Here is an 18224-nt window from a genome sequence, read left to right as displayed (position 1 = left end):
ATAAAATAACTAACAATGGTTTTTCTTCTAAAATAAATTCTATACAAACTGCGTATAGAGAATGAAAAATGTATTTGTTTCTTTTACTTTTTTTCAATGAACGCTTTGTTGGTCAATGATTTGATTTTTTAGCGATAACGTTGTCATGAATGATTAAATGATAATACTTTTATACGAACCAAGAGACTGGTTCCCAAAACTGACCACAACAAAGTCTTATCACGGATTGTTACTTGTCGATAGAGCTTCATTGAAGGCAGCCGCCTATTTTCCATTTCTTCTGTTATGAATGGCATATTTATAAAGTGTATTTATGGACTTTCCTCGCCGTCGGATTTCGACCTGCTGCTCGTCGTTTACGTTTGCCAACGAAGGTCCCCAGTCCCGAAACAGTGCCCAATTGGAGGAGCAGAGGATTGCTGACCAGGGCGGCGGCGATGCCAAGAACTGCAGCACTGGCCAACGGGATGAGAAAGCTTTTGGCCAGCAGTGCTTTGGAGGATAGGTCACCGTAGCCGGGACCCTTGTGCGCGGCTATCTCGTGGTTATCCGGAGGATACGGATACGCATACTCTGGCGGTGAATAGTGGCCATGGCCAACGGCGTGACCCGGTCGCGATCCATACACATCAAAGGGAATACCAGCCTCTACACTGGAACTGCCGAAATAGGCGCCACTTGCAGCTCCACCTGCTAGACCAGCTCCTCCTACTCCACCTCCTCCGCTGCCGTGGGAGTACTCGTAGGGATACGGGTGGGAATTGCTTTCAAAGCTGCCCACATTCGGTGCATGCGATGCCCCTACTCCTGCGGCTCCATAAGGACCTTTTTTTGTTGAAAAATTAATTTAAATTTAATTTAAACTGTTCTTCTGCTTATTTGTTTCTAATGACTCACCCACACTGATGCGATCCTGGAGATTTGCACCTCCAGCTCGCCACCTATTGTAGGTATCACTTAGACTTTCGCCCACACTCCCCAGAGAGGGATGACCGCTGGAACTGATGGGAGTATTGTTTTCCAATCCCCCTCCTGAGCCTGGACCCCTATAGAATTCGGGCGGTGGCTCGAAACTCTTGGCAATGGCCGAACCAGCCAGATCCAATTGGTTTCCCGACCGCTGGCTGACCGCTTCATCTTGGGCACTTGCTTTTTGGGTCACCGCGAGACTCGTCCAGAAGATAAGGCCAAATGCAAGCCGAAGCTCACGATTGCGGGCGAACATGATGACTAAGCTCGCCGGCGCCGTGTCATCGACTTTATAAAAAAATCGGAGGAATTGCAGGCGACTGGCGACAAATTGTGGTGTGCAATTTGGAGCTAAAAGTGTCCGCTTCGCTGCGCCCATCATCAGTTGCGCCAGTCTGGACGGGAATTTCACTTTCCTTAGTGAGCAATGCCTAACTCAACTTAAGCTACACTGAAAATAGAGTATTGCACTTTTCTGGCAGAATGTTCAATTGCTAAAACATGATTTAAACGGTAGAAATAATAGTATAATAATATAATTAAAGCGTATATTTCAGATTCAAAGGATTTTTTTCTAAGTGCACTTAGAAGTAAAGGGTAAAGAGTTGCCGATGGTTGTGGAAACACCAAAGGGGGAAACCACTCATACCACCCACGGCAGTCATTCGAAACGATGCCAGATCGCAAACTCAGCTAAGAATCGTTAAGAAATTATCACCGTTTCCCGCTGGCTGCAATCGAAAAAAAAAAAAAAGAAAAACGGCAGCAATATTACGCGAAAAACATGACCATGTCATTAGATGTATGTCCAATTGGATGTAGGAGATGCAAAACTATCTGAAATGGCAGCGACTGATGTCATTTGTTTCCGGCAGACGACTCGCGATTGCAAAAATGTATGGAAGTCTTTTGGAACGTGTCACCTTATCAGCTTATTGGGAATTGCGCTGGTATTTCGCGGAATTTCGCTATCTCCGCAAACCAGTGAAATTAAATATGAAACATTTCTGACACTTATCACAACATGTCCCTAATCTAAGCCAATCGTCCTACACACGTTTCGAATATTCTCACTTTGCATTGCACTAGTCTTATCTTAAGCCCAATTTTAATTGAATCTAATCAGGACGACCTTGTCGTCCATAAAACAAACTGAATGACTTACAGATAGATATAACGAATATAGTAATTTGTTGTGCAAGTGGCTTAACTGAAAATGGGGCAAGTAAAGTCTACTTAAGCTTGAGAGAGATTTTCCAAAAGGGGGTTAAAATAAATGCATTATAGAATTATTTACTTGATTCCAAAGGATTTGACACTATTAAAGCTTCAAGGCCAATGAACATGAAGTATAATTATTGTCATGTGGAAGATAAATTATTTTCTGATCTAGGAAACTTCAGTGAAGAGCATCTCACTGCTACGCCTGGCTATGTCCAATGGAGTTTTCCAGGTTTGGCGAGTAACCAGAATCGAGGGTGTCTTCAGATTCGACGGAGAATGTTGGTGTTGGTCTAGGCGTTTTGGGATAATCGACGTGAAGACGACCATCGGAGAGTACAGATGGAAGCCTACGTTGCTCATCTAGCTCATCTGGTGGCCCTTTAGCAATGGCTGGGTCAGACGAGGTCCTCTTCACCACGCGGACTGTTTCCGAAAAGCTGGCTTTGTGCCTGCTCATATCTGGTTGGTGGTCGGGACTTCCTGCTCCTCCATCTGAATGCGGACTCCAGCTCGTTGTTTGATTCTGCTCCCCCAACTGGGTTAATAATTTCAATATTACATTTGTCGGATCTGAGGGTCCTGCTGGCTGGGATCTCTGTGCTGCCTCTACGGCAGCAGTGACCATTGCACGTCCTAAGGTTTCGTAAATCGTCCTTATGTTTCCCACATCTGGCTGCTCAATGGTGTTAGTGCATTGATCCCGATGTCCAGGAGTTTCCATCTCAAGTTTGACAAACTGTTTCTGCGCCCCGTGGACTCCTAGAGGTTCCTCCGTGCACAATGACTTGGTATGGCCACAGCAAGGACACTCCGCCGCCATCCTTGCTCCTTGCCCATTGTTAAACCTCGGAGGTGGTATGTAGATGGGCATAATGCGGTCTTCTGGTCGAAGAACATAGTACACCGGTGGAGGTTGGTTCATGCCGCGGGAGAAATTACGAAACTGGCTCTGAGAATTCTTCCGCTTGGGTGTCGCATATTCCTCGGGTCGGATTCTGGAATTCCTTCGAGGAGGAGGCACGTCCGTTGGAGGCCTTACATTCGGCGCAATGGAAGCCGATCGACAAGGTCGCTCTGTCGATGTTCTGGAATTGGGGAACAAGGGTATCGTCTGCACCGAAATGGGCATGGCCTGCATCTGTCCACAGGAACTGGGCTGTTGGGACACCAGCTGGATCATAATTGTGTTCGGTGGACCTGTGCCGCTGGTGACCCTCGACTCCATTGCAATGGGAGATTTATCACGAGCAATTTGTAATCATTACTATCGCAAATAATTAGTTGTGTCACACCTACTGAGATTTCATGTTATATATTGGAGTTCTATAGTTCGATCTTCAAATTATTTATTATTATTTATGTGTTGATTAAAAACCAAGTTAATATTTCTATAAGCCACTTAGGTAGGGTAATTTTTTAAGATTAGTGGTGCTATCACCAACAGTTAAGGGTAGTAGATTAATATAAATATAAATGCGTAAGGCTGATGACTCGTTTGCCTTAAGAAAGTGGGGTTCCCCACAGTTAAGTATTAGGTATTTGAATAGATCCCAATTTCGATTATAAACCATACTGTCCTAGTTTGTACTATATTTAACTTATTGAGAGGGGAGTGTCACCCTGTTTGGATTGTGGCACGCGGCATGACCTTAACGACACCTCCATATAATCAAACTATTGCGTCAACAAAACTTAGGGGCGCGTACACTGACACTGCGCTGAGATACAGATACAGATACGGTGGGCGATACAAGGTGCGATTATTTTGAAACGATTTCATGTCGCTGCCAAAATAGAATTTCGCACAGGCTTCCCGCCAAGGGAGATAACTGCTATTGATGAAAGCCAATATCAGTGCCGGTCTGGGGTATATAAGCTTGCGAATTCGCCCAGTTAAAGCACACTTACGAAACCAGTAGGAACTCAACAGCACCATGAAGTCCGGTAAGTTAGCTGAGCAAATCGAAAAGGAATCCTCCATTCGAAAGATACTTCAACCCTTTGCCGATCCCCATAGCACTACTTTTGATCTGCCTTGCCTTCTTCGTGGCGCTCCTAAGCACCGGAAATGCGTGCGATCCCGATTCCAACAACCAGCCGGACTGCAGCGTCGCATCCAACGTGCAAACGAAGATCCGCAACTTCTGGGATCCCACTCGCTACTGGTGGTGTGAGTCCTCCACCTCCACGGCCACGGTTGTGAGGTGCCCGGAGGTCACCGGATTCGACCCCTCCAAGAAGGAGTGCGTCCTATGGAGCGAATGGACTTGGACTCCTTACTGTTAATTGCATTTTTGACAAAAAAGGAATAAAATATATGGCAAACTAAATGATTAAATACGATGTTTGGATTTTTAAGATATTCGAAGATATGGGAAAATGTTATAGAGCTACAAAGCTTGGCATAACTATATTTTAAAACTAAATTTTGTTTCTGCTCAGTCGCTTTCTTGGCAACTGTATGGTATTTAGTAGTTTCAATATTATTTTAATGTAACATTTCTGAGATGTTTTTATCCAAATAATATCTTGGAAATCTATAGAGTTAAAACTTAATTGCTAATTATTTGCATTTAATGAATCAAAGTGTTTATGAACGAGATAAAAGTAAATTATACTTTATAAAGTATATACTTTAAATATACTGTCATTTTGAGAACTAACTTATTTTCTAAGTTGAGCTTGGTCTTAAAAATCATTTTTATATTTCAAGAGTATATATATTTTATTGTGTAAAGTTCTACAAGGTTGTCTAAATTCTTGTTGTCTAAATAGGATATATTTGGATTGGCAAAGCATACACAAATTTCTTTACAATAGCACTTTTATTATAATATTATATATATAATATTATATTATATATCTATAATACTTAGCAAAATATAAATGTTTCTTTAACATCGAATGGCACACTCCTCATACGACGTCGTCAAATGTTCCAACTGTCTAGATACAGATACCAATCGTGATCATGCGATTATTTTTAAACGATTTCATGTTCTTTAAAAGATAGAATAGAATAGCTCCGATAGTCGTAGACAATATGTCAGGAATAGATAGCAGGGTGCTATAAAATGTCGAACCTTGGGTTCCAATCGCATTCGGTATTAATCACTCGAACAAACCACAATGAAAGCAGGTGAGTTTCGTTGATGACCTCATATCCTTGAAACCATGAAGTTGCCAATGGCGGAACTCTTTCTCAGCTTTAGTCCTTCTCTTCCTGACCCTCTGCGTGGCCATCTACGCTGACCTTGCCTGCAATCCCGATGGCAACGGTGAGCCCGATTGCGTTGGACGCTCCGGAGAGATTTCCCGTGACTTTTGGGATCCCACCCACTACTGGAAGTGCCCTGGCACCGGACAGGCCGAGCTAGTTGCCTGCGAGCAGGGCACTGGATTCGATCCCAAAACTGGAGGCTGCGTCGATTGGAGCGTTTGGCAGTGGTATCCTCCATGTCCCGAAGCATCCACCTAAGCAATAAACTTTTCTTCAGGATATACATATGTTTTTTTATTAAGTTATTTTGGTTTAGTTGTAATAGTAGTTAATTTGGGAAGATTGGATTGAATGAAGTCTAGAATATTTCTGAGTCGAAAATATATCTTTCGATTTGTAGGGTTGATTTTTTAACAGAGTATTAAATGCTTAAAAAGTTAATTTTCCGGGTGATTATCTCGTTAAGAAGTGTAAAAAAAGGGGTTAGTCCGAGGTGGAATTAAACTATTGATCTCACATTCTATAAGCCCTCGAAATGTACAAGTACGCAACTTGCATTTTCTCCATTTTCGCATTATGGAACTTTTGGGTCGCCAGTGCTAAAAAGCAGGATAGTTCCGCAGGAACAAATGAATTGCCAAAAGCACCAGTGCCGTATTATACAATCGAGAATATTGAAAACCACCAGCAACACTGGTTTACCTACAATTCGCTAAGACAAAATGGAACTTTGTGGAGACTTGGTAACATGGAGCAACGCTTAGCAATGCGAATGCATGCCTTTCAGAGCCAGATGGACACTCTGCTTCGGTCTCTAAGGCAACAAATTGAACCCTACGTGGAAAACGTTAGAATGTCCAACAAGATCAGGATGTCAGTGTTCAAGAAGATTGGCTCCAGGCACTTTTACTTCGAAAAGCAAAAGAAGATGAGCTGGGATAGCGCATACGACACGTGTCGTCAAATGGGCGGTCACCTGGCGAATATTCTCGATGAGAAGGAGCTGAATGAAATCTTCACAGAGCAAAAAAAGAACTACTGGGTGGACATCAACAGCCGTCCCAGCGATGGGGGGTCCTGGACTTCAACACTATCCGGAAGGGATGCTACATTTCTGAAATGGAAGCCAAATCTGCCCGCAAATATACATCGTCATTGCGTGTATGTCAATGCCAATGAAATGTACTTTGAAAATTGTGGCAATGATCACTATTACGCTTGCCAAGCCGAGCAATGGGCCTGAATATAATATATATAATATAATATATATAATATATAATAAAGTTATAAAAATGTAACTCCTTTCAACTTTAATATGTATTTTTTTAAATAATCAAAATTGCAGTGTGACTTTAATAATAAAGCTATTAACTTTACGCATTTAATATATATATTTTTTTAAATATATCATAGCAGATTTTAATTTTTTTCAGTGTGTTTCAGCCTTTTTGCTTTTCACAGTGATGCTTTAAAACGGTTACATTATCATTAAAAAGCGTGACAAAAAGAGTTGAGCTCATTGGAAGTTCTTTAGCAAGATTGGATCTCACACGCTTGAAATCTTCCAAACTGGACATGTACGCAACTAACCTCTTATACCTGTTGGCGTTGTGGAACCTTTGGGTAGTCAGTGGTGGGCAGCAGGACATTCCAAACGGAAACGCTACATTGCCAAGTCCACAAAAGCCGCAAAATACAATCGAACAGATTGGTGTTAACCAAAACTATTGGTTCACATACAACGCGCTTAGACAAAAGGAAACATTGGCAATTATTGATGCAATGGAATCGGGCATAGCAAGTAGTGTGCTGGCTTTTCAGGCCCAGATGGAAATCCAGCTGCAGCCGTTAAAGATTATAATGCTCCACCATGCGGGCAACATCAAAGCGTCCAACAATATCAAGATGTCACGCTTCGAGAAAGTTGGCTCAAGGTATTTTCACGTCGAGAAGAATCTAACGCTCACTTGGTTTGAGGCATATGTCACATGTCGTGAGATGAACGGTCACCTGGCGAACATCCGGGACGAGAAGGAGCTGGATGGCATCTTGGCGCTAGCAGCCAACAATAGCTACTGGGTGGATATATCCAAACTGGTTGAAAACGGCGGCACCTTCGTTTCCACTCTAACCGGATGGGAACCCTACTTTGTCAAATGGAAGCCTAATCAGGATAAAAAAAAACAACATAATTGCGTTTATATCTATGCTAAGGAAATGTACTATGATGAGTGTTTTGAAAAAAAATCGTTCGTTTGCCAAGCAGATCAGTGGGCCTAAACAACGGCAATTATTGTTTTGTAACTTTAATAATAAAATTATATAGATTCATTGTATATGAACATAGTATAGACTGGTCTGCATTGAGTATTATTTCTGAATTCTCTCATTCAAACTATTTGCATCACCCACAAAATTCACCAAGTTTCTTAAATTGTTCGTTCTTTGCTTTACTTGTGAATTTATCCACTAGGAACATGGCCAAGAATCCAGGAGTTGATTTGGGGCTACCCGTGGCCAGTTGGTATCGTGGTCTATCGCTCGATCAGATGCAGGCGGCCGATGAGCTGGGCACGGCACTGCAATTCGATATTAGGTCCATTCGGGATTGCCTGCTGCGCCTGGGAGTGCAACCTTTGATCAGGAACCGTGAACTCCATCGAATTTGGCGGTTCAGTCGTGGCCAGAAACTGGCCTTTCTCTACTTTCTATTCCAGGAGCACTACGACACCGGCAGTTCGTGCGGAAAGTACTCAGTTAATGGACAACTTCTGCTCTCGGCCATCGCCTATCTGGATTTGCCCGCAACTTTTCGAGCTCTAGACAAGGTGCTACCTCTACCCGGATGTGGGCAAGCGAAGATTCAACTGAAAAATCGACAGAATCGCTCTGCTCGGCCTTCCATCATAATACCGAATTCCACGGCTTATTCAAAAAATATAGATGATGAAATGCCACTGAATCTACCAGATACATTTCGAGCTCTGGACAAGGTTCTTTCCTCGCATACAACTAAAAAGAAATCCTCTTTGCGCAAAAGCTTCTACTTTCAAAAGCAACCACGTCCCAAAACCACGCCCCGTCGTTCCAATCAGTTTTTGTCGGATACGCCGCTGTTGAAGATTCAGATCCCTAACGAAGTGGGTGATCCCAAGGAAGATGAGGATCGTTGGTTTACCGACTTCCAGTTTCATCCCATCCAGCGAACAGTTAAGGCAGTTGTCAACCACGAACTGTGTCACCTTTTCGATCACATAGACGAGGTTACCACCGATCCTGCACAGAAAGCGAGGGATCTGTGCGAGTTCCATGAGGAAACTCGAACCCAGGAGCGACAGGCGTTCCTGCAAGAGCAGCGACGACGCTATTTGGATATGGTTGACGTGGAAGGGACTGCAAAGCGAGTGAGTTATCCTTATAACAAAATTATATATAAATAATTTATGAATAATTGTTCATTTCATCGGTCAAGCTTACAAGGGAACGGATTTTGCATCACCTTAATCGCGACGTGGATGAGTACCTTCTGAAGTTTGGTGACAAGGGCTGGAGTCCTGGTGTGCCTGCTTTCCGGAAGCCCGGTTGCGTTGCTTGCAGCGAATTGGTGCACGTAAGCTTGGACACTCCTCCCCAGGTGCTACTCCTCGAGGGTAAATGGGGACGTCTGTACGACAGGAGTGGTGCGCTGATGCGACTCTGTGCTGGCGAGGATGGCGAACCAGGTGTCCTGGCGGAGGAAGAGGAGGAGGAGGATTCTATTGCCAAACCTGAATATTTCACGGCACCCGGAGACCACAAGCCCTTCGCCTTCAACTATGAACAAGTTTTCAAAAGGGACAGCAAGCAGCCTTTGGACACAAATGATGTCGTTAAGAATTCCTTGATGGAAGCACTCTCTGGTCAAAGAAATAAGCAGCGTCAAGGAGCTATTGCATCGATGCCGATTAGGAGCAGTCACATCAACGAAGCCGTGTCCCGGTGTGTGAGAAAAATCTTTGAGAAGAGTTTGCTGGCGGTGCCGACTGCGCCGCCTCCCAAGGATTCCAACGAACGCCTCGTCTACAACCGCGAGCGAATCGATCCCGATGATGACAAGTTCATGGACCAAATGCTAAGCGATGGCTTTGAAGTCCTGCGTCGCGACAGCAAACTGGTGCTGGCCAGCCTCCACAATGGCCACCAAATTCCGGAGGTACGGGAATGGATTTGTAGGAGATATGGTAAACGATATGGTCCACAAAGCCATGTGGAATTCGAAAGCTACAGGCACAATATGGGTAAATTGTCGGAGATGGAAAAGAAATTGATTCCGCTGCTAACCAATATAGATCCGTTGATCGTAAAACAAAATCCCATCCCGTATTCACTTCACAAGGACATCATGGAGAAATCCAATAAGTTTAAAAAGTCGTTTCGCGAGGAAGTCCTTCAGATCGTCCTGAAGCAATCCCGTCTCTGCTGGCAGGCGCAGCACAGCCTGCGCTTTGTCAACAGTTCCAGGATTCGTCGCACCTTTTTTACCTATCTGCTCAGTTGTCCCAGGAGTATAGATCCCACCTACAGCTACTTCTTAGCTCGTAGGAATGGCTAAGCAGACCTTAGCTCCTAAGTCATGACTTTTTGTAAGAATCAGATTTTACAATACCGCGATGTGGTCATGACTGACTGACATTCAATTATCTGAATCTCTAGTGCGTAGTGATAATTTCAAGACTAAATTGATATGTTTTTATACCTCTGACTATTTTTACCATTTGACAAGTAGAGCTTCTGAATATAGAAATGTATATGTTTGATGTGTTTTATATTTTATTAAGGGATATTTGGCATTAAGTCATAGGGCCTAAAAAAATTTGTGGACGGCTTTGTCTTGTGCCTAGCCGACCGTTCATGTGTTCCATCCTTGTCTAGGGGAGTGCTAACTTGCTCTCCTTCCAAACAACACGTTAGCGCCACACGCTTGCCGCCTTTTATACGCACGCTTTGCGGAAAAAGAACTTGGGAATTTTAAGAGCGTTTTGCAAGAAAATTAGTGATATGCATATAACTTCTAATTAAGTTGTATTAAAACCTATTTATGCAATGTGTATTTATTATCATTTTCCATAACTCATTAAAAAAATTATTCTGGCTAACATTGACACTGAAATTAATGGGCTGATTGATTTCCCGTTTTGGGCACCTGCAACGTGACATTGACGACAACTCCAACTGACCACAAGGGCCACTGGATGACCCAGTCATTAACCAAACGACCACGTTTTACCACCAAAAATTTATTAATCCATCCACGTATTAGCCGAAAAACATATAAAAAGACAGGTAATGAACAGCAAAGTTATCAATCAATCAACAACGGTTCCCTCATAAGTTCGTGTATCTCTTGCTTCAAAGACAATATGTGCAGCTACGTAAAGTCATCCTGTTCCTTGCTGGTGCTGGTCCTGGCACTTGGAGCGGTTTCAGCTCAGCCGGCACGCCTGGCAAAGCAACTTCAGAAACAGCAGGCAGCACCCTACCCATCCGCCGACGAACTAAAGCCGGAGGTTCCATTCGAGGAAGGAGTCCCGGATCAGACATATGGACCACCGGATCTGACCTACGGCCCACCGCCCACAGATGCAGTTGAGCAGCTACCCAGCGATGAGGAGCCGCAAGACTTTACACCCGATCCGGATGCAGAGGAAGTTCAGCCTATCCAGCAGGCACCCGCTCGTCTGACCAAGCAGATTAGGAGCGGTCCACGAGCTCAAGGACTGATTCTGCTCTCTTCCAGTCCATTGAGAGTGGCTAATTCCAATGGAATCCCATTCCCAGTGACCATTCAAGCCCTGTGGTAGGAATACTAAAGAACACTCATCGTACTGATTTTTATAAACATTATATTAATTATTGTCTTTGTTACCGATTGAACTATTAAAGAACATTTGTTGATACACCGAATTGATGTACTTACAAAACTTTATCGGTGAGGAGAATACATATATATTTATATATATAATTACAAATAATCGAACGATAAAAGTATGCAGATAACATTAGCTAATTTCGGTTTCGGGAAATTCTTAGCAGTTGCTTTGGAATGATCTGCCCCGGCCTAGACTACATAGTAAAAGCTAAATAATAATTTAGTTAAGAATACTACGTAAAATCACGTTTGGCATTGTGCGGTCTTCGAGTTAACACAGAAATAATCTCCAACTGACAAACTGAACAAATGTTGCAAAACTTTCTACTTAAAATGCTAGTTATTGTCTGGTACGATTGCAGCTGGCTGATAACAACAAAAAAAATGCTACTAATTTGCCATAAATATAAATTAATCACACTAAAGCACCGCCACTGGACTGGACCGATTCCAGTTGGGAAATGGTAAACAACTAATGGTAAACATATTCGTAGTCTGAGTGTAACTACATAAAGCCTTCGTCATAAATTCGCACACATTTGTAGGCAGAACTAGCCAGGTTCTGCTTTCGATTCGCTCATTTCGATTAAACTCAGTGGGTTGTGTCATTCAGGATTTGAGCTAAGCTTGCCCAGGTGCCGAACACAAAGCCGCAGAGTCCAAAGATCAGGATTAAAACGTCCTTCCATAGCATCCAATTGAAGCGTCCATATCCAACGTTGTAAAAGGTAATAACTTCAATTATGGGTGGTGCAATTAGGGCCAAAGCTGAGCTGCTAACGGCTCCTACCAGCGAGATAATGGAGCCTAGATTGGGAATACAGGTGGCCAGCAGGACTGTGAAATAAAATACGATGCTAATTGGAACATTTGAAATATGTACAAGCTATACGTACAGGTAAAAGTGACCAGAACGACTCGCAACACAGTTGCCGACAGATCCTTGGCCCTCGTTGTATCGAAATGACTTCGCACAAAGGGCTCCACGATGTTCACAGGCACATAAAACTGAAGCGTATACGAGAGGAAGATGGCCACCGCCATTGAAATCCGCACCAACTGGGAAAGTCTAGATATGTAAAAAGGAAGAGAATTAAAATATTAGTATTACAGTCTTTGTTATATCACCTTGCATTACTTTTGCCAGCGTTATTATCATGTAATTTAAATTTTATTTAGATAGTAAAGTTTATAACGATTATCTGAACTGTCAATATTTCGAATAGCGCTTTTCAAAACAGCGAGAGCATGTAGATTATGTATATCAGCATCGGAAATATTAAATCCCTCTGTCTTACAACTAAAACCGATTAGCAATGGAAAGTTTAAGGACTTACGTATCGCCCTGCGGCAGATTTAGGGTAATGCTGCCCTCCACGTGTTCTCCGTACTTCAGGTAGCCGAAGAACCCGACAGCTGTGTACAAGCAGGCCACGATCACCATGCCCGTGTTGAGGACACCTGTGGTGCCGCCAAAGTCCTCGGGTGTGCGCATATTGTTCTCCAAGGGCAGCACAACACCAATTCCCTCGAACGCGTATATGGCGGTTCCAAAGTACAGAGGCAGCGTCGCCCAAGTGGCCACCGGCTTGACCGTGTGCACATCCGGCAGCTCCACCAGCATGTACGAGAATGTAATGGCCAGTCCGGCAACTGTGAGCAGGGCAGCAACCAGCGAAACTGGCGTCAAATATTTAAGATTCCGCACCAGATTCAACAGGATCATGGGTCCAAGCATTATAAGCAGGTAAATCTGTACAGGCATCTTGTAGTAGTGATCCATAACGTCCTTGATATTCAACGCCACAAAGAGGAAGTAGACGCAGCAGAAACCGATTTGAGTGATGAACAAGAACGTGGTAACAATTCGTCGAGCCAACATGGAGTATCGTCTTAGTCCCAAAGGTCCCGACTCAAAACTGCAGTACGCCACCTCCGAGAAATCTAACGATGGCTGCTGGAATCTCCGGCACAGCTCGTGGGAGCAGTTGACCAGCATGTGCATGCAGTGGGTGCAGATGGCTCCCATGATCATTGTGCCAAAGAGTCCCACATAAAGTCCGGCGTTTTTAAAGGCATCCGGCATTGCAAGAATGCCCGTACCAATGTTGCCCTTCAGCAGATGAACCAGGGTATCGAAGTTGGACGTCGGATGCTCCAGGTCGCGATGATGGGTGGGGTTATAGGACTTATCCGTCGATCCAATTTCCTCATCTCCCGATCCAGAGGCTGCTGCGTGCACTCACAGAAAAAAGCGAAAGAATTATAAGTTTCTCGTCATAACTCAATTAACTATGTAATAAAATATTAGTTTACTTAAGTAAACCAAAAATGTTTGACCTGGTCACAAACTCACCTGCTAAGCTGTCCTCGCTGTGCACGTTGACGAGAGTGTTGTCCGGCGGAGAGCTGCGCACGGGTCGTGCCGCCGATCCTCGACTGCCCTCGTAGTCAGAGGCATCGCTCTGGAGGAGCAACGGCTGTCGTTCCGTCATCTTTTTCTTGCGCGGCGCTCCCTCGGGAATCTGGAAACAGGCGTAGGTAAGTAACTAAGGGCGTTGGATTTTATGATGCGCCCTCTCCGGCTGCACGAAACACACTGAAAGTGCAACTTGAGACGCCCGCTTTTCGCCTCGGAAATTTTCCGCTGACTCAGTTTTCCACGCTTATAACAATAGGAGGTGCAGATAGTGCGTTGCATAGTGGGCAGTGTTCGCGTGCCGGGCGGAGTGGAGTGGAAAATTTCGACCATGCTGATAGTCGAAGTTAGCCTTGGACTTGACTCAAAGTACGATTAATGTGATCATTTCATTACTTTGCATATGGGTCTGATTACGCGCGCTTCGGAAGTCGATATCAAATTGGCGAGTTCGTCTCCCACTAGAGTATAGCTTTAAAGTCGAAAACACCAACAAGCCGCGAAAAACAATCCATACGTGGAGATAAGACCCGCATATCTCCTGCGAAGCCAGCGAGCATACCATAAATCACAATTATATAATGTGTATCCAGACGGTAAATCAAATATCCACCCATTATATTCAGATTATTGACTTGAGTCAGCAAACGGAATTACTCAAGTTGCATTATTTTGATATTTAATTCTACTGATAAATTTCTTGAATGAACATCGCAAATAAACGTGAAATCAAAGTGTTAACTTAACAAATAAAAAATATAATGGAAGATATACATAATACATAAAAGCTAGGCTTGGATCATTCTGACAATGATATCATTTGCATATTTACGTATCTTGCATGCAATAGTCTGGTTATATTGCCATTTTGATAAGTAATCATGCTTTCCTTACTTTAAAACTAGCTTTAAAAAATATATTTAATAATGACATTGTGCTTGCTTGTACATATAAGAGCTACATGGTCATAGAATGTGTGCTATTTATTTATTAATAGTGCTTAAATCGTAAAGTCTACCTAAATCCAGACAAGCAGCCGACTTTTGTCGAGAAATCTTTATTTGAGAGCAATAAAGAAAGCAAACAAAGCATTACGAACTTATTTTCGTTTTATCTTGCATCACAGACTTGCACAACAAGGTGCGACATTACAGAGATACATAACTATATCTTTTTCACTTACACTGACTTTATCGGAAATTAGATGTACCTCAACTGAAGATAGTTGAGTTATCGCTTTATTTTACGTAGTTGTCGGAACGCGTCTTTTGGGCAGTTGGAAAAATGATAATGTTGCAACTAAAACTGAAACAAAAACATAATTAACGAAATCAAAATAAACCCATTCAGCATGCGCAATTTGATGACCAGATGTGTCTGGCTCTGCTCTACCTGTTGAAGGTTGGTCAATGGTGTCAGGTCCTCCATTGATTTTTTCCCGCTTGACACTGACAATGAAATGGGTGCTCCTGCGAAGGTCACAACGCTGGTTTATCAATGCACAGAGCCAATCAAATTATAAAGTTCATTAATTACTGAATTTGGGGTGCGTGGTGGGAGGAGGCTTTGGCAATTATCTTCTCGCAGTCTGCTAATCGAACAGAGAAAACATCAGCAATGAATCATGTTGTGTTTATATAAAAGAAGTTTGATAACACGCTGCATCACTGTCTTATTAGATAGCGAATGTTTATTTAAACGTTGCAACGCACATCATATCCTTTTGTGGTATTTTAAATACATACGTTACTAATTTCTCCGAACTCAACTCGCAATAACAATTGCCTCTCACCACAAAAGAAGCACTGAAGAAGCAGAGCAAAACACAGCAATCAGCGATGATTTTCCGTATCTATCGATTAGTTCGCTGATTTGGTGGTACAGTGAAAATCGGATAGAAAACATTATTAAACGCTTAGAAAAAGAATTTTTGTTTCTTTTTATAAATATCAAATTATACCATAACCTCTCATTAACATAACATTAAAAAAGAATTAATAGCTGACCTTAATCTATAAGGTTTGTAATGTTTTAGTTTTTACTAAAACATAATAATTTTTTAATATATAAACCTATACTCTATTAAACTTCATGATATTCAGTGCCCACTGTACTTGCGCCTTCATCGATAAAGCTATCAGTATTATTTTCTAACTAGACGAACGGTCATACTTTTGAGTTCTCTCCCAATTTGTGACGTGTCTGCGATTAATTTGTTAAAAATCGCCGTTATCCTTAAATATCTGGACAAATATAACTTAAAATATCAAAATGGTGGAGCTGTCGAGCGTCATTTCCAAGTTCTACAACGACTACGTGCAGAACACGCCCAAGAAACTGAAGCTGGTGGACATCTACCTGGGCTACATTCTGCTCACCGGCATCATTCAGTTTGTTTACTGCTGCCTGGTTGGAACCTTCCCGTTCAACTCCTTCCTATCTGGTTTCATCAGCACCGTCAGCTGCTTCGTCCTGGCAGTGTGCCTACGCCTGCAGGCCAATCCCCAGAACAAGAGCGTGTTTGCCGGCATTTCGCCGGAACGCGGCTTCGCCGACTTTATCTTCGCTCATGTGATCCTGCATCTGGTGGTCATGAACTTCATCGGTTAACAAAGCTACAAACATACTGATAAACTCGGATATATTTATAAATAAAATCTAACTCTAATTGTATGTTCTCTTATATGCGCCGAAAAAATCGAATGGTTCTGGTACCCAAAACAAGCTGAGTACTGGTTCCTTAACCGGCATGATAATGGAATCTACTTTCTCCACATAGTTGGCTAGCTGGGGCTCGCTTATGGCCTTGCATGATTCCGATTCTTTCGATGTCTGCTTTAAGGCATCGGGCTTGTTATTGTGCGGCACCAGCACAGAATCGTTGACATTGAGAGGCACTAGGACCCCGAATACAACACGATTCGGAGCGAAGTTCATCTTTTTGGTGATCTTTGGGGTGGTTACAGAATATGTTATTAAAACACAGCACACATAATTGAAAACCTTAATTAACCTGTGGAGCGATCAAGTTAGATTCCTTATGAAAGTTCATTTGCAGCTTAATGTTGGATACGATATGGGCCTCGTTCTGCTTGCGCACGGTGGTGTTGCATATGGGCACGGCTAACTGGTTCTTCGGATTTTTCCCGTTGGTCATTGCGCCTCCTTTGGCCTTCGGACTGCCCGGCGAGCTGTTTTCCGCATGAGCACCGTTGCAGGATTCGACGAGCACATTCGGCGGTGCAGACACCTGTTTGGCCACAGAAACGAGTCGCGTTGTGAAATTCCTTTGGTTCGCATGGACTCGGTTCCTACGTTTGTGCGGCATTTTAAACAGACTCGCAAGAACTTTGGTAATACAATTCAATTCGCCTCTGATATAAAACAGCACGCAACACTGATTTGACCATTTTGTAGCACTGATAAAACAGATGATGTTACAGTGGAGACTTAACATTCTCACACCGGTTCGGGACTTATACAACACTGACCCATAAGCAGCTGTTTTCTGAGAACCAAATATTATCAAAATATTAATGAAAAATGGCATTATCACGCGCCAAGCCCGACGAACTGCCCAGGGACGCGGTGGTTATAACAGAGGATCAGGCCCTCAAATACCAATGGAAGATTATAACTTCCTGGGACAAAATCGGCGATGTGTGAGTGCATGAAGCCTTCTAAAGATGCCGCTTACCTAACAAGTAATCAAAATATTGCCTTGTAGATGGTCGTTGCGCTACACGCCCGGAATTCTGAGTGCCTTGGCTGCGGGAACGGGCGCCTACATAAATAATCATTATCGCACCAAGCTGCGACTTGGAGGACATGGTCGATTGTCCACTTACCTCCCGATTGTCGCCGTTCCCGCCATATTTACCATGCTGGCGCACAAGTTCTTTATTCAGCGGCCCATCCTGCTAAATCCGCTGGGCGAGTGCCCGGTGTGCATCCAGATGCGCAGTGCTGCCTTTCAGACAAGTCTGGGCATCGTATATCCCACAATTCTGGCACCATTCGCCGCATTTCTGTTCGCAACCCGCTGCTACACGTACCGTATTCCCTCGATTACGGAAAATCCCAGAGAAGTGTTTATGTTGTGGCGGAAAATCACACGCCCCATTGTCCCAGCCTTAGGAACCTTAATCGGCCTGCAGGCCCTGCTAACCATGTTCCTCACTGGCCAGGAGGACAAGCAGAACTTTAAAATTATGCTTCGCATGAGGGAGATCGAGCACCAGCTGGAGGAGGAACACTTGCCACAGCGAATGGATTTTTAATTGTTACACATTGTTAACTAGCTCAAATAGAGGCGCATTTCAGAGCTTATTCTAAATGCATTTTGTAATATTTGTAATTTTTTAATGGAATTATGTATGGAAATGTTATGAAAACTTTACATATCTGGAGGGTTCTAGAGTGCAATTAATGTAAAATAAGCATGTGGACCACATATTTAAATATAAAAAATTGTTATTTTCGTT

General features: G+C 43.1%; 12 protein-coding genes and 1 non-coding gene across 18 annotated transcripts; 8 read left to right on the top strand and 5 right to left on the bottom strand.

Annotated features, from left to right (window-relative positions):
• Positions 1-215: 215 nt before the first annotated feature.
• On the bottom strand, positions 216-1225 carry LOC117148540 (serine/threonine-protein phosphatase 1 regulatory subunit 10). Its single transcript, XM_033315972.1, has 2 exons — positions 898-1225; positions 216-825 (listed from the first exon to the last, which is right to left on the bottom strand). Exons 1-2 carry the CDS (start codon positions 1223-1225, stop codon positions 299-301), a joined length of 855 nt encoding a protein of 284 aa, XP_033171863.1. The 3' UTR covers positions 216-298.
• Positions 1226-2261: 1036 nt separating this feature from the next.
• LOC117144181 lies at positions 2262-3490 on the bottom strand. Its single transcript, XM_033309230.1, has one exon. The coding sequence runs from the start codon at positions 3416-3418 to the stop codon at positions 2390-2392; it is 1029 nt and encodes a 342-aa protein (XP_033165121.1). The 5' UTR covers positions 3419-3490; the 3' UTR covers positions 2262-2389.
• A 595-nt stretch (positions 3491-4085) lies between these two features.
• Positions 4086-4531, top strand: LOC117147721. Its single transcript, XM_033314724.1, has 2 exons — positions 4086-4137; positions 4211-4531. Exons 1-2 carry the CDS (start codon positions 4128-4130, stop codon positions 4477-4479), a joined length of 279 nt encoding a protein of 92 aa, XP_033170615.1. The 5' UTR covers positions 4086-4127; the 3' UTR covers positions 4480-4531.
• A 711-nt stretch (positions 4532-5242) lies between these two features.
• On the top strand, positions 5243-5685 carry LOC117148521. The gene is made up of 2 exons (XM_033315931.1): positions 5243-5332; positions 5400-5685. The coding sequence occupies exons 1-2, from the start codon at positions 5323-5325 to the stop codon at positions 5669-5671; spliced, it is 282 nt and encodes a 93-aa protein (XP_033171822.1). The 5' UTR covers positions 5243-5322; the 3' UTR covers positions 5672-5685.
• Positions 5686-5943: 258 nt separating this feature from the next.
• On the top strand, positions 5944-6727 carry LOC117145615 (accessory gland protein Acp29AB). The gene has a single exon (XM_033311333.1). It carries the CDS (start codon positions 5949-5951, stop codon positions 6654-6656), a length of 708 nt encoding a protein of 235 aa, XP_033167224.1. The 5' UTR covers positions 5944-5948; the 3' UTR covers positions 6657-6727.
• Positions 6728-6976: 249 nt separating this feature from the next.
• On the top strand, positions 6977-7764 carry LOC117150692 (accessory gland protein Acp29AB). Its single transcript, XM_033317705.1, has one exon. It carries the CDS (start codon positions 6989-6991, stop codon positions 7691-7693), a length of 705 nt encoding a protein of 234 aa, XP_033173596.1. The 5' UTR covers positions 6977-6988; the 3' UTR covers positions 7694-7764.
• Positions 7765-7786: 22 nt separating this feature from the next.
• LOC117150691 lies at positions 7787-10209 on the top strand. Its single transcript, XM_033317704.1, has 2 exons — positions 7787-8817; positions 8886-10209. Exons 1-2 carry the CDS (start codon positions 7891-7893, stop codon positions 10002-10004), a joined length of 2046 nt encoding a protein of 681 aa, XP_033173595.1. The 5' UTR covers positions 7787-7890; the 3' UTR covers positions 10005-10209.
• Positions 10210-10260: 51 nt separating this feature from the next.
• LOC117135362 lies at positions 10261-10358 on the bottom strand. Its single transcript, XR_004459016.1, has one exon. It is a non-coding gene; the product is annotated as a U6atac minor spliceosomal RNA (small nuclear RNA).
• A 407-nt stretch (positions 10359-10765) lies between these two features.
• On the top strand, positions 10766-11307 carry LOC117150827. The gene has a single exon (XM_033317894.1). It carries the CDS (start codon positions 10813-10815, stop codon positions 11251-11253), a length of 441 nt encoding a protein of 146 aa, XP_033173785.1. The 5' UTR covers positions 10766-10812; the 3' UTR covers positions 11254-11307.
• LOC117150821 (proton-coupled amino acid transporter-like protein CG1139) lies at positions 11279-15578 on the bottom strand. 6 transcript variants are annotated; one of them, XM_033317885.1, is made up of 8 exons: positions 15486-15578; positions 15277-15328; positions 15133-15209; positions 14924-15045; positions 13678-13846; positions 12659-13562; positions 12218-12390; positions 11279-12158 (listed from the first exon to the last, which is right to left on the bottom strand). In XM_033317885.1, exons 5-8 carry the CDS (start codon positions 13814-13816, stop codon positions 11914-11916), a joined length of 1461 nt encoding a protein of 486 aa, XP_033173776.1. In that variant the 5' UTR covers positions 13817-13846; positions 14924-15045; positions 15133-15209; positions 15277-15328; positions 15486-15578; the 3' UTR covers positions 11279-11913. The 6 variants fall into 6 exon arrangements, with proteins under 6 accessions (XP_033173776.1, XP_033173774.1, XP_033173777.1 ...); XM_033317883.1 differs by having other exon boundaries at positions 15133-15328; XM_033317886.1 differs by having other exon boundaries at positions 12659-13553; positions 15133-15328.
• Positions 15579-15895: 317 nt separating this feature from the next.
• LOC117150826 (dolichyl-diphosphooligosaccharide--protein glycosyltransferase subunit DAD1) lies at positions 15896-16413 on the top strand. Its single transcript, XM_033317893.1, has one exon. The coding sequence runs from the start codon at positions 16012-16014 to the stop codon at positions 16348-16350; it is 339 nt and encodes a 112-aa protein (XP_033173784.1). The 5' UTR covers positions 15896-16011; the 3' UTR covers positions 16351-16413.
• LOC117150824 lies at positions 16365-17150 on the bottom strand. Its single transcript, XM_033317890.1, has 2 exons — positions 16754-17150; positions 16365-16689 (listed from the first exon to the last, which is right to left on the bottom strand). Exons 1-2 carry the CDS (start codon positions 17066-17068, stop codon positions 16405-16407), a joined length of 600 nt encoding a protein of 199 aa, XP_033173781.1. The 5' UTR covers positions 17069-17150; the 3' UTR covers positions 16365-16404.
• A 55-nt stretch (positions 17151-17205) lies between these two features.
• On the top strand, positions 17206-18090 carry LOC117150825. Its single transcript, XM_033317891.1, has 2 exons — positions 17206-17402; positions 17468-18090. The coding sequence occupies exons 1-2, from the start codon at positions 17284-17286 to the stop codon at positions 18018-18020; spliced, it is 672 nt and encodes a 223-aa protein (XP_033173782.1). The 5' UTR covers positions 17206-17283; the 3' UTR covers positions 18021-18090.
• The last annotated feature ends 134 nt before the right edge of the window (positions 18091-18224 follow it).

Source organism: Drosophila mauritiana, chromosome 2L (genome assembly GCF_004382145.1).
Source record: "Drosophila mauritiana strain mau12 chromosome 2L, ASM438214v1, whole genome shotgun sequence".
Classification (NCBI taxonomy): Eukaryota; Metazoa; Arthropoda; class Insecta; order Diptera; family Drosophilidae; genus Drosophila; species Drosophila mauritiana.
Note: the sequence above shows the minus strand (reverse complement) of the source record. Positions and strands in the feature narration are given on the sequence as shown.